This window comes from Melozone crissalis, unplaced genomic scaffold, assembly GCF_028551555.1.
Source record: "Melozone crissalis strain CALT ecotype California unplaced genomic scaffold, PUWL_Pcris_2 ptg000018l_1, whole genome shotgun sequence".
Lineage (NCBI taxonomy): Eukaryota > Metazoa > Chordata > Aves > Passeriformes > Passerellidae > Melozone > Melozone crissalis.
The window spans coordinates 41,201,836-41,215,123 of record NW_026535796.1 but is presented as its reverse complement, the minus strand read 5'-3'; the positions used below and the strand labels follow the sequence as shown (position 1 = coordinate 41,215,123).

At 42.5% G+C, this 13,288-nt stretch overlaps 1 protein-coding gene across 1 annotated transcript in view; it reads left to right on the top strand.

Moving 5' to 3' along the window:
* The window catches only part of ITPK1 (inositol-tetrakisphosphate 1-kinase), a 136,054-nt gene that overhangs the window by 62,805 nt on the left and 59,961 nt on the right, over positions 1-13,288 (top strand). The window contains exon 4 of the mRNA XM_054275739.1: positions 7,031-7,156. Coding sequence (XP_054131714.1) covers positions 7,031-7,156 — 126 coding nt within the window. The remainder of the gene's footprint in view (positions 1-7,030; positions 7,157-13,288) is intronic.

Sequence of the window (13,288 nt, the reverse complement as noted above, 5' to 3'; positions counted from 1 at the left end):
ACTTTTTGCTCTTTATTTACAGCCTTTGTTTGCTCTTTGCAATGGGACAGAGCTGGGTTTGTTGCCTAGGGGAGTTCATGTTCCCCTTTGGTATCCTTTGGCCTCATGAACTGCAGCAGCAAGTGCTGAATACTTTTGCACTATCTGGGCATGATGAAAGCTCAGACAACTTTTTTTTCTCAGAGAGATGAGGAGACAATCTCCTAAATATACAAATATTTATTTAGTTACAATACATGGATATTTTAGGAACTATGGGAGCCTTCATATTGCTGAAAATGCCAGGTACCATAATGTCTTTCCTGGTTAGAAAATGTTTAGTATACTTTGTTACCTTCCATGCTTTGCCAGGGAGTCATTTGTGTCAGTTTTGTGCTGCACAGACCTGACAGCTGCTTTTTAGAGTGTATAGTCCCTGGAGTGACAGGGCAGGAGGGAACTGCTCCTGAAGGATTTAATTCATGAAAGAAGCATGTGCTGGTCTTACTCATTCTTATGGATTTCCCTTGGTTTGTCCCAAGAGCAGTCAGGTTTCTGTGCCATTCTATTGCTGTGCACAAGTAGGTCTTACATGTATAGATGGACATGCACAACTGTTTTCCTGATTTCTACCAGGAAATTTTCCCACTTTCTTTCAAAAGCAAACACATTCTCACCTGTAATTAGAATATCATCTGTATTTTTGTTTAGTTTTTACAGTGGGGTGAAACAGTGAATTTGACAGTATTGATTTTTGCTGCTTCCCTTCCCTCTCCAAAGTGCTTAAGATATTTTTAGATACTTCTTCAAATTTTTTGGGAGAGAACAATGTCCACCAATAGATCAGCTGTCAGGGTTCAGCTTTGTGAAGATTTGCTTTCTCATCTGAGCTTGTGACTTTTTTTCATTATGACTTGCCCGGCATTGATGCACAGCACAGGTAAACACTGGGGCTGGGGTTGAGAGAAGAATTTGAAAAGCTTTATTTTACAAGCCTCTTGATATAAATGTATGTGATGAAAATACAGGGTAGAAAATAGCCCCAGGAGTGGAAGATGAGGGTGAAAATCCTGAAGGTTTTCATGCAGTGGAGTTTAAGAAGCTGAATTAAGACTGAAATAAACACCACATGTCGTGGGACCAACAGAGCCTTACCTTGAGTATTTGAATAGCAGAATACAATAGATTTGTGTAGAAAATTCCATATACAGGAATAATTAAGGAGGAATTAAGGAACAAAGAAGTCAGGTCAGGCTGAAGTTGTATGTCCAGTCCACAGGGGGGAGAGTGGTTAGATTGCCACAAAGGGACTTTTGGACTGTGACTGGTGAAATGTGTAGCAGAGAGCATTGACTGGTTGAACCAACCAGAAAGCTGAATGGATTCTTTCCTTTCTGTGGCATTTTATCAAGTTAATGTCTGATGATTTGATGCTGCCTATTGAGAAGGCTTAGATTTCTAGTTTACCTTTTACCTTTATTTACCTCCTTTGGCTGAAAGCTTCATGAACATTTTCTATCTGCAGCATGACAGGCTGCTGTGAAGGGATGTGCACTCCTGTTCAAAGGATGCACATCCTAGATCACCCCAGTCCTAGCAGCATATCAAATGAGAACATAGCAAGAACTTAGAGCAGCATCCTGGTGAGTGGAGTTTGGTAGTGGGTTGGAGAATGGGAGCAAAATGTTTGAAGAATAGCTGTATCGGTCCTAACTTTTAATGAAAATATAATAAGAGAAAAGTGAGGATAAACAGAAACATAGACTCTACATTGCTCAGGGATATAGCAGTGGATATTGCTATCTGGTTCAGATAAAAGAATATAAATACAGGTTGGTATTAAAACTTCATTTCATATGAATGCTAATCCTAAAACTATTTTGGAAGAAGAGCTTTTAAAAAAAAAATCAAAGTCACAAATCCTGATCAGACAGATTCTGAAATACAGCTGATTATACCATGGACTGGAAACACTGAATAAAACAAAAAATACACAACTATTTTTAATCTTTATTATAAATTATATTTCTTTTTCCTAAATCCAGCATTTGTAGTTGTTTGGCTTGGTTTTTTTCCCCTGAGTGAACAAATCCAGATTTTCTCCACTTGGACATAGTTTTATTTTTAAACACAGCTTCCAGAAATGCATTTGTGTGGGATTGCAGTTGGGACCAGTGGAGAGCCATGGCACTCTGCCAGGCACTCACCCTGTCCCTGCAATACAGATGGATTGCCAGGGTTCTGGAGAAAAACAACCCCAAAACTTTAAACAAATTATGTTTAATGGAAATAAACATTTTTTGCCCTTCTCTATAATGATTTGGATAATGTGCTGGCTGTGTGTTCCTGGAGGACAGAGGAAGAGTGGAGGGGAGAGGAGGGCAGACAGAGCTCTGCGTGCCTGTAACTTGCTCTCCAGTGGATTCTCTGGGAAGCCTGTGGGAGAGACTGTCATTTCTGAGCTTGGAGTGTTTTGTAACTTCCAGCCCATCCTTCTATTAAAAGGTGGGCAGGCTGGCTGCAGCCAGCTATGATAAAGGGCATTTATCTACTGCTTGGTTTCTTCCTTATATGGATTTGAAAGACCTGGAAAGGCATACAGAACCATGTAATCATTTAGGTTGGATCAAGTCCAGCTGTTAACCCAGCACTGCCAAGTCCACCAATGAACCTGATCCCAAGTGCCACATTTACATGTCTTTTAAACATCTCCAGGGATGGTGACTCAGCCACTTCCTGGGGTAACCTGTTCTAATGATGGACTTCTTTCAGTGTATCCAATCTAAATATCCCCTAGTGCCATTTTACAACATTTCCCCATGTCTTATTACTGTTACTTGGGAGAAGAGACCAACTCCCCCCTGGCTACAGCCTCCTTTCAGGTGGTTGTAGAGAGCAATATGGTCCCCCCTTAGCCTCCTTTTCTGCAGGCTAAACACCCCCTCAGCCACTCCTCATCAGAAGCATGTTCTGGACCCTTCCCCAGCTCTGTTGCCCTTCTCTGGAAATGTTTCAACACCTCAGTGACTTTCTCGTCATGAGGGCCCCAGAGCTGAACACAGCATTCGAGGTGTGGCCTCAGCAGTGCTGACAATCATGGGGACAATCCCTGCCCTGGTCCTGCTGGCCACACCATGGCTGGCACAGGCCAGGATGCCATTGGCCTTCTTGGCCCCCTGGGCACAGCTGGCTCGTGTGCAGCTGCTGTCAGAGGGCACCCCCAGCTCCTTTTGCACCAGGCAGCTTTGCAGCCACTCTGCCCCAGCCTGTGGTGTTGTGTGGGGTTGTTGTGAGTGACCCAAGGGCAGAACTGGCACTTGGCTTTGTTGACCTGATACAGCTGGGTCTCAGCCCATGGATCCAGCCTGTCCAGATCCCCCTGCAGAGTCTTTCTACCCTCCAGCAGATCAACACTCCTGCCCAGCTTGGTTTGAATTGCAAACTCACTGAGGGTTCACTTGATGCCCTTGTCCAGATCATTGCTAATGACATTGAGCAGCCCTGGCCCCGGGACTGAGCCCTGGTGAGCACCAGGTGTGACCAGCTGCCCTGTAGATTTATCTCCATTCTCCAGCACTCTCTGGGCCTGGCCATCCAGGCAGTTTTTTACCCAGAGACAGTGCACCCATCCATGTCAAATGTATGCCTTGTTTATTTCCTGTGTACAGCATTGATGTTCACTTCCATGTCATGCACCTGAGTTTTGCTGGGTTTTGGTGATAAGTGACAATGCCATTAAACCAATACCTGGTTGGGATTGGTTTTTTAACATAAAGAAGGGCAAGCAGAGTATGCTGCAGGCTAAAGCCTACCTCACAGAAGAAAAGGCACCATAGAAATATCTCTGGTTTTTCAAGCTGGTGCTGATAAATCTTTTCCCTCACTTCTGTTGCTATGGTGTAGGTTCTTTGCAATAACAAACCTTTGGGTCACCATGTCAAATGCAGAGATCATTCAGAGAGATGCTGAAAGGGAAGGGAAGTAGGAGAGCTCAGATTCCAGCTGATGACAAACAATGAATCAGTGTTGGTCTCAGCAGAGGGCCATCAGAAATTTTGCACTTTGCTTTCACTGACTTCTTTTTGGGTTTGATACTCCCACTTTGAAAAGGCTTCTTTTTACCTTCTCAAATCATTTTTTTCCTTCTACTTTTACTTTTTTTTCTTAGTGCATAAAAGGAAGGTGGATCTCTTCCAAATTCCACACAGCCCAGGAATATTTGCTTTCTACAGCATGGGTCTAAACACAGAGAACTTATTCTTGCAAATGGTTTGATCATCCAGTCCACAAAATACTGGATCAAATTTTGAAGGTTTTTGTGGTTAAAATGTACCTGCTGTCCTTTTTGAGGCAATTGAAGTGGTCACTGAACTTCCTTCCAGAGAAGCTGCTTTATCATGCTGTCCTTTCAAACATTGCTTTACTGGTGAAGGGGAAGCAAAACAGTGTTAGGGGGAGCCTTTTAATGCTTTCCAGTGTGCAAAGTACCTGCATTTGGTTCTGTTCTCAAAATATACCTGTTGTGTTTAGCTGGCACAACTATTGTGAAGAAGCTATCTTGCCCAGATGTCTTATGCTTGTGGAAAACACTGTGCTGGAAATGCCTGGATTTGCCTTGAAGGCTTATTTCTATTCTGGGGTCAAGGCTGAAAGAGAGGACTGTTCTTGTTTTCTGAATGTTTCCGTGCAGATTGAGCTGAAAGTTCAGGAAGAATGTAGAGGGGTAACCAATCTCAAATGCTTGCTTGCTTCTTACTGCTTTTCAAACTGCAAGTCCAGAAAATGGATTAATTCAGAATTTAGTACCTTGGCAACCATGAACTTTCTGACCTAGTTAAATGGACTCTTTGTTTTGCTGTTTCCTTCCAGATGTGATAGGCCGATGGAAAAAAATCAGAAGCAGCAGTTTAGTCATCTGAGATTTCTTTTAAGGATATTAACTGATTTTTCTGGAACTTGCTTGAAGAAGTTAATTATCTCCTTCCATGTTCTTTAGCCAAGCTGCAGTTCACTTCATTTTGCAGTTACTTAGGCTGTCCCCTGGCCCTTGTGCTGCACTTCTTGTGAGAGTGAAAATATGTCAGGGCAGCCAGACCTCCTGTGGCCTGCCTCACCTGGCCACAGCTTACCCACACACTGTCTGCCCTGCTGGTCTCTTGGCTTGTAGGAGTGGCTGCCCACCTGTGAGCAGTGCCTCTGTTTGTCTCCTTGGAAGAGAGACACACACTGTGTTTTCCAGCTGGATTGGAATCTGCATTAGGACTTCAGAGAGCCCTAATCCAAAACTGTTAGTAGGAGCATACAGTAATGGGCAAGCAAGGGTGGTCTCTGAGGGAGGAATTGGCAGTCTTTCAATTTGCTTTTGTGCCACAGGTACCTTCAGTTATTCTGCTCAGGGAAGCCTGGCCCAGATAAGAGTGCCTGGCGCAAGACAAGTCATTCAGCTCTGTGGTTGGTTACATTAGCAACTAGGAAATTAATATAAGGCTGACAGATCTCTGCTGGTTTGGTTTTCTTCATTTGATCCTGTCTTATAGCTTTACCTTCTTTAAGCATTCACTCCTTAGTTCAAAGCAGGGCCATTTCTGTAGGGTGGGAAATTTTAGTAGGACAAAACTCAAGCTAATGAGACAGAAAACAGCATCAGCAGCAGCCCAGTACTCCTCTCCCTCCTGTGCCTCTCACACCCTTCTTCACCAAAGCTGAATACAAAAGAAAGCAGGAATAGAAGGGATTATGCAGATAAAATTAGATGCTAACTTTAGTGAGCACACATCCATCTTTCCTCTCAAAGACGTTCCTGGTTTGGCATTTACAAGGTTAAGTTGTCATTGATGCAGTAGGTCTCACAACTGGTTGAATTGACTCTCACAGCTTTTGTGCTGTGAGCAGCCTCGTGTGTTGAACATGAGCCAGTTCTGACTTACACTGAACTAATGTTAAATCTGGTGAGCAGCTTCATGGGATCATCAAGTCCTGTGAGCATCTTGGGGGTCTGCAATGCATCATCTTCATCAAAGCAGATTTGGCATTAAATTTAGACTAACTTGCTTAGGGCTTTGCCCAGTCAGGTATTGAACATCTTGACAAATGGAGATCCTGCCACCTCTGTGGGACTCTGCTGCAACCACACTGCCCTTGTGGTTGGTTTTGGTTTTTTTTTTTTTTTTGCCTGATTTAGTCATCATCTCCATAGTTTTGATTTATATCCTGATAAATCCAAACCCTCACAATAACACTGGCCAGCTCTCTTAGGATCCTTGCATGCATCTCATACAGTAAGCTTCTTTGCATTGATATTTCATCAAGAGAGAATTCCTCAATCCTTTTCCAGTGCAGGTGGCTCCTCTGCTCTTGAACCCTGTTTTGGTGCTGGGACCAAGCCCTCTAACACATTGCCACTGTTTTCATGCCTTCCTGTGCTGTCTGGAGCAGAATTTCTGCACACCTCACCCCAAATCTTTGTCTCCTACCCAGCTAACTGCCAAAGTTGCTACTGGGAGTTGTCTGGGAGCTGCACCCCTCCTGGTAGCAGCTAAGTAGCTGTCTCAGTAGCAGATGAATTTCCACAGATCCTGACTCACTTGCTTTTGTGTTACCTTTATTCCTCTCCTGGGTGCTGTTTTGTGCAATTCCAGTGGGCGCAGCAGACCTTCCTTTTGTTAGTGGTGTTAATCCTTGTTGGCTCATTCCTTTTGCATGTATGTGAATGTACCAGGAAGCTGTGTGACCATACCAGAAAACTGAGCTGAAGAGCCATATGTTGGTTTAGGGTGGAGAAGCACAGGGAGATGTATGGATGAAGGGTACTTGCTGATGACTTTGCTGTTTTTCATGGAATTAGAGCTGCACTGCTGAGAAATAAGTGTCTGAGTAAAGTTTTCTGACATTCAGTGATGTGTAAATTCTCAGAGATTTGGATAACATACCAAAACAAAGGCACTATGTAAAGTAAATGTTATCTGTGTGGCAGCAGCACCTTGGATGGTGGCAGGGACAAGAGCTTGGATCCCCCATATATTAATGAAATGTTTCTCTCTGTTTTTTTCAGCTTGACCTCACCAAACCCATTGAAGATCAGGGCCCTTTGGATGTGATCATACATAAACTGACAGATGTAATCCTTGAAGCAGACCAGAATGACAGCCAGTCACTGGAGTTGGTTCAGAGGTTCCAGGTAAGTGGTTCTTTCTGCATTTCAAGCACGAGCATGATTTTGGTGCAGCAAATGCAGTCTGATTACAGTGCAGTTTGTAGGAGTTTGGTGAAAAGAGCTGTCTGGCACACTGTTGACTTGCTGCTGATAGCCCAGCAAAAGTGGTTAGTTTAAAATGGATTTGCACCTTGGGAAGGTTTTGTTTTGGGTCAGTATGGTTAGTTAGAACTGGTTTCCCACCAAATGTTCTTATGTCATTTCAAGAGTATTAGTGCTGCTCACAAAGAGGAACATGTGTTTGCATCCCTCCATGACAGAAGCCACTGAATTAGTTTGGCCCAGCTCTGTCTAGTCTTCCCAGTTCCTGGAATGCTAATTTCTGCAACATCAGGATTACTGTGAGTGACTCTGTCCTCCATTGCTGAAAATCCTCTTATATTTTTTTTTCCCCGCAACTTTACATTGAAGGTCAAAAATATGCAGGATGTGTGGTACAGAGAACTGTTTTCCCCAAGAAGTGTCTTAAAAGATTCTCTCCCAGTGCCTTCCAGGCTTTTTTATTTTGGAAGACAGGATGAGATAGAGGGTAGGGCCCCTGTGAGCAGACATCTGAATAATATCCTCTCTCCAATAAAGTAAGGCCTTAAGCTTTTGCTTCTGCAGGAGACTGAGTTGTGCCACATCACTGGCATGCAGGAAGCTCCCACAGTAGTAAAACATAACCAGGAACCAGTGGTGCAGAGCATAGGCCCTTCTGTGTTGAATTACATGCCAAAATGTGTTTTTAGAGTTTACTCTCATGTAGTTTCATCTCCAGGGCAGAAACTAACTGCAAATTGCTGCCTGTCTCCATCTGTCCTGTATTACTTTTAAGATATTGAAAATCATTAGAAATTAAGAGAAGTATATTCCATAGGAAGAAGAAATTTTAAGAATATTTTATACTAAAGTGTGTGGTATAGGGTTGTTTTGGGCTCTTAAAATCAATGAGTGACCTAGAAAATGAAAAATGTCCCCTTGCAAGAAAGCTGTTTGTATGAGTGAGGTGTTATATAAGCACTGTGGTATTTCTGGCACCTACACACAAGTGGAAATAGTGTGGTTCCCTTATTGTTGACTAAGTTGACAGAAAAAGTTGTGATGATCTTAACCAGACCAAACAGTGCAAAATTCATTATGCTTTTTTTCCTGCTATTGAATATAAATGTGACAGCAAGATGATACCTGGCAGCAGTCTTACTGTTGGCTCCATAAAGCAGTCTTCCAGGAAGCAGAGAGCAGGGGATCCTTGACCACAGGAGCAGGAATGATCTGCCAGACTACATTTATGACCTTTTTAAGAATGACTTTTTTCAGATCTATGTTATAGAGGCCTTGACCATCTAATCTGCAAAGAGCTGAGGAGGAAACTGACTTCATGTTTACATGACTCTGTGTCCCTGCTCTCTGGAGTCTGCAATGAGCCCTTGTAGGTCTGGCTGAGAGTGCTAATAGAACAGGAAGCCTCTTGGCATGCCATTTTCTGACTGTTTTCAATTGCCGTGGAAAAAAAATGACAGGAGAATGAAAATGGTATGGAGGAGTTGCCTGTTGACAGTGGCATTTTTAGCCCCAGAAAACCTTTAGGGCTGAGCTGTTTGAGGTCTTTGTGCTGGTTGGATGTGGTATGGAGTGCAGTTTCTCAGGAGAATACTGGTGGGTGCAGCTGTTCTCCACTGCCCTGAAAATCAGTGATGATTGCCTGGTGATCTCATCCAAAGCCAAAACAAAGACTGCATGCAACACCTAGTGTAGTGCACGAGATGAAAAGTGGAGAAATGTTGTTATTTCATTTTAAGGACACTTAAATCCTTATTTGGGAGGATGATGATTATTTGTAGAGATGATGGTCAGTCTCCCTTCCTACCCACTGTAACACAGGGCTGGACTGATTGAACACAGGTAATTAACTGTGAAAATTGGTTATAGTCCTCAGTGGTTCCTTCTTGACCAGAGGTACATGGAGGAGGTCAGGTGAAGAGGCAAAGTCCCCAGGGTGCCTTTCACTTACTGCTGCTCCAGTTCTGCCTTCTTGGTAAGGAAGAAAACCAGCTACCCCAGTTCCTGCCTTCTAGACAAAGTGTATGGCTTTGAAAACTGAGTATGTTTTGGCTCCTGTAAGACATTGGGGAATCTTTGTTAGTCTTTCATTAGAGCAAAATGCTCTCTGAGCAGCTCCCTGTCATAGCTGTACAGGGGCTTGAGTGGCTTCATTCATTGCAGCTTCATATTGCATTCAAAATGATGGCTCCAGTGATGGAAAATCAATAGGGTTATTAATTTTTCTTTCAAAGCTTTTTCTGAGCAGGTTCTCTTTGCATTAGCCTGCTTAAAAAGACAGATCAGACACAGTTTTTATGCCTAGTCTTTTGCTATCAGGTTGATGAAAATTTAAAGTATTTCCTCCCGTACTGCCCTTGAACTCTTGACTCTCCCACTCTGGAGTTGCCCAGGATGGACTCTTCTAATCTTGATTGAGAAGCTTTCTTAGAAGGGTTTGGGACTAAGAGGAAGGAAAATGAGGGAGATATTTTGGAAGGGAAGGAGGGGGAGACTTCTCAGCTGACAAGAGGCAAGCAAAAAACCAAAGGAAACTATTACATCTTAGTAATTCTTTCCTAATTGGAGGGACAGGTTGATACAAAATTGAAATGGTGTATTTACACCTGAATTCACAGGCCAATACCTGTGTTTTATACATTTGAAAAATAATGATGTCTTAAATTGTTGGAAGAGCCTCATAAACAGCAAAACTAACGAAAAATTTGTTAATCAAGTGCTAAGGGTTAGGATAGCTTCCTGTGGGTAGGATATGCGAGATGAAGGAGTAAAGGACTTCTGAAGGCTTCACAGGACAACTGAATACTCAGAAAGTTTCTTTGACATATACAGAGAATAGAGATGTAACAGAGAAGATCAATTCCCCCTTCCCCTTGCCACACCCTTCATTCCTCTTAACCGCTGCAGAAATCTTCTGGATTTAGAGACAGACAATTTTGAGGTGAGCGTGTATTGAAGACCCAATACACCTTCACCTTTCCTTTTGGAAGGAGGTGTCCTTGAAAAGAGACCATCACAGCCTAAGACAACTAAAAGGAGCTTTTAAATCTAAATCTGATTCAAATGCTTTAGACAAGCTTGTGTTTACATCGCTTTCTCCCTTGGAAAATGTTGACATGTTTTTACGAGCAGTCATTGTCATGTTTCTGTATGTGGGAAAACACAAATCCAAATGGCATTATTGTTTCTTTTTCTTACTTGTTTTCTTCTGGAATATTTTTAATGGAACTTTGTTTAATATTAAACAAAACATTATATAAGTTTTATTACTTAGTAATAAAAGCAAGTCAACGAACCAGTGAGTCTCTTATCATCTAATGACCCGTTATTTGCAGTAGATACTGTATCAATGTTCTGTTAAAATATTAAAAAAAATCATTGGCTACCTTTTGAGGTAAAATGACAAGCAGCTCTATTCTCATCTATACACAGGCTTCTCAAGGAAAGTATTATTTTTAATTGCTGGATTATATCCAGAGGTATTTAATAGGGAACATGAAATATTTGGTCTCTTTCTGATTTCAAGTTTCATTGTTGGCCTTCTGCCAGTAATGGGGCTGGTACAAAGCATGACTTAACACCAGGCTTGGAATACAAACAAAGGAGGATCTTCTAAAATTCCTTGTTTGTTCTGTTTGCTTTTATTATGTCAAAGATTAGAAAGAGGAAAATATAGATGTTGTCTGGGTCAAGCTGAACTGCAGCCCAAGGACAGATCCTTTTCAATCTATTGGTGGAAAGCCTAAATATCTTCCACATTGTTGCCTGGGTGGTTGGAATCTGCTGTTGGAGATCAGTCTTCAGTAAATCCACCAAATTAGAGAGCAGAGTTGTTTTGCAGGAAGGATGAGAGAAGACTTGAAGGTTCAAAGTTGAAAGGTTGTGCTGTACTCTCTTGGCTTCAGTGTTTCTTCTCTTTTCCTTCTTCAACTGCTTAATTTTCAAGTTCATGTCTATAGTAGCTCATCTGCTTTCAAAATAATTAGGCAGAAACCCGACATGTTCATGCAGATCTGTATTTCTGGTAGCGGAGCCACTCTGTGCTGTGGGAAGAGTGCTGTTACTTGGGCTGCATCAAGAGTTCTCCAGTCTCAGGTGATCTTCACAGGTAACTTAGTGGTGCTGCAGTTCTGCCTTCTTGGTAAGAGAGAAAACCAAACTACCTCAGTTCCTGCCTTCTAGACAAAGTATATGGCTTTGAAAACTAAGTGTGCTTGTAGTACATGATATGTGCAACAGTTTCTAGTAAAGAATCAAAGTTTATAAAATATTTCACATCAGCTACCATAATTGTTCCTGTGAAACTAACAAAATTGACTTTTCTTATTGTAATTTCCTGTTGTAGACAATTGGTGTAAGGTTCAGATCTTTTAATTACTTATTTAAAGTAGTTTTCTGTGCATGGGTATTGAAACTTTCTTTTGCTTGTGTTGGTGATGTACTGGTGAGAGGTGTGGGAGACTGGGAAAGTGCTGGCAGCCTAAAGGCCCAAGGGGAAGCTGGAAGCCCCTGCACAGCTTCAGCAGTTCATCTCTAGCTGTGTTCAAACAGAAAGGATACATACAAATACACTGACCTTGTTCTGCATTGAGAGTCTCTTTGAAAAGAGGCTGTTTCTGGATTCAGTTTAAAGGAGAGATGTGTGGCTCATCCCCAGATGACACTAGGAGACACTTCAAGTTCGAGGTCTTGCCTTAGATGACACAGATCTTCACTGCTCTTTTGCTGTTCCTGTGCTTTCTGGCTGTCCAAGTTCCTGGGCCTGGAAATGGAGAAGAATTGGAGAATAGTACCTGACATAGATTTAATGCTGAGAAATTTCCTAGTTTTGTAAAGAAAGCTGATCTGCTCAAAGCTCAAAAGCCTTTGGTGTGTGTTTGAAGGGGCTGTTGCCTTGTATTCGTGCAGTTCTTCTTGACATTAGAGTAATTTGTTAAAGTTCTTCAGACTCTAAATGGCTTTTGGAAAACAGCTCCCACCTCCCTCATCTTCATCAGTTATTTCTTGTTTGCCTTACAGAGCTTTTTGGAGGCTCCTTAAGGCAACAGGATGAGAAATAAGTCACTGGAGAGTCAACTTAGATGCTCATCTCTCTTGACATGTTGACTGGTGTAGAATGGCCTTGAGCTTGTTCCTTATTCCTGGTAAACTTTGTTATGCTGTGGCAAGCTTAGTGCTTGGATGATCTTTAAGTCTGGTTTAGGGCTATTACCATTAGAAATAAAGCACTGTGAGGTCCCCTTGCAGAAAGCATTAAAAAAACAGGCTCCCTCTGGAAATAATTAGAGTAATATGAGCCAAATTAACAAGTAGAATACATAAGTCCTGGGGAAGCAAGGATAGTTCTCGATGATGATGAGAATGAGGAAGATTCAGGAAGGTACACAAGGAGCTGAGAGACAGAAAAATCATTCCATCCTGGGAGGGCAGTAAAGGCAAGAGTCCACAAGCAGGAGGAATGTATATGGGAGAGGAAGGATCAGTACATGCACAGGAGGGGCTGGGCCAGGATGGAAGTCCAGGGAGCTTGAGGTCCAGGTGGAACCAGAGACTGGTCAAGGCAGACAGGTGGTCACCACAGTGTAAAAGGAAGAGCTCGTACACACATCAGGAGGTTTGCTGTCAGAGCTCTGCTGAGGCCACCTTTCAGAGCTGTCACATGTTAGTCTGGGTGCTGTGCTTGCCTCCTCCCCCATCAGTGTATGGGCTCTCTGTAAGGAGCTCATCCTCTCAGTGTGCTGGGAAAGACAGTGTGGTAACTCCCTGTCTTTTAAATGGAGGCACAGAGGGACTAAAAGCTGCCTTGTTACACTCTGGAGATGTTGAGATACTCAAGTACAGTTTCACTATCAGCAAGTTCAAGCTAATGCCCTAGTCACTGGATCATGCTAGCTCCACAGGGTGTTTTAGCTGCTGTATAAAAGGGCACGTATGCATAGACATGTGTGGGTGTTTAAGAGGCATTAGGTAATAAGATACTCTAGCTCTGAAAAGAATAAAAATCTCATCTGTATTTGAAAGCTGATTGCTCCACCTTAGACTCTGGAAGTACTA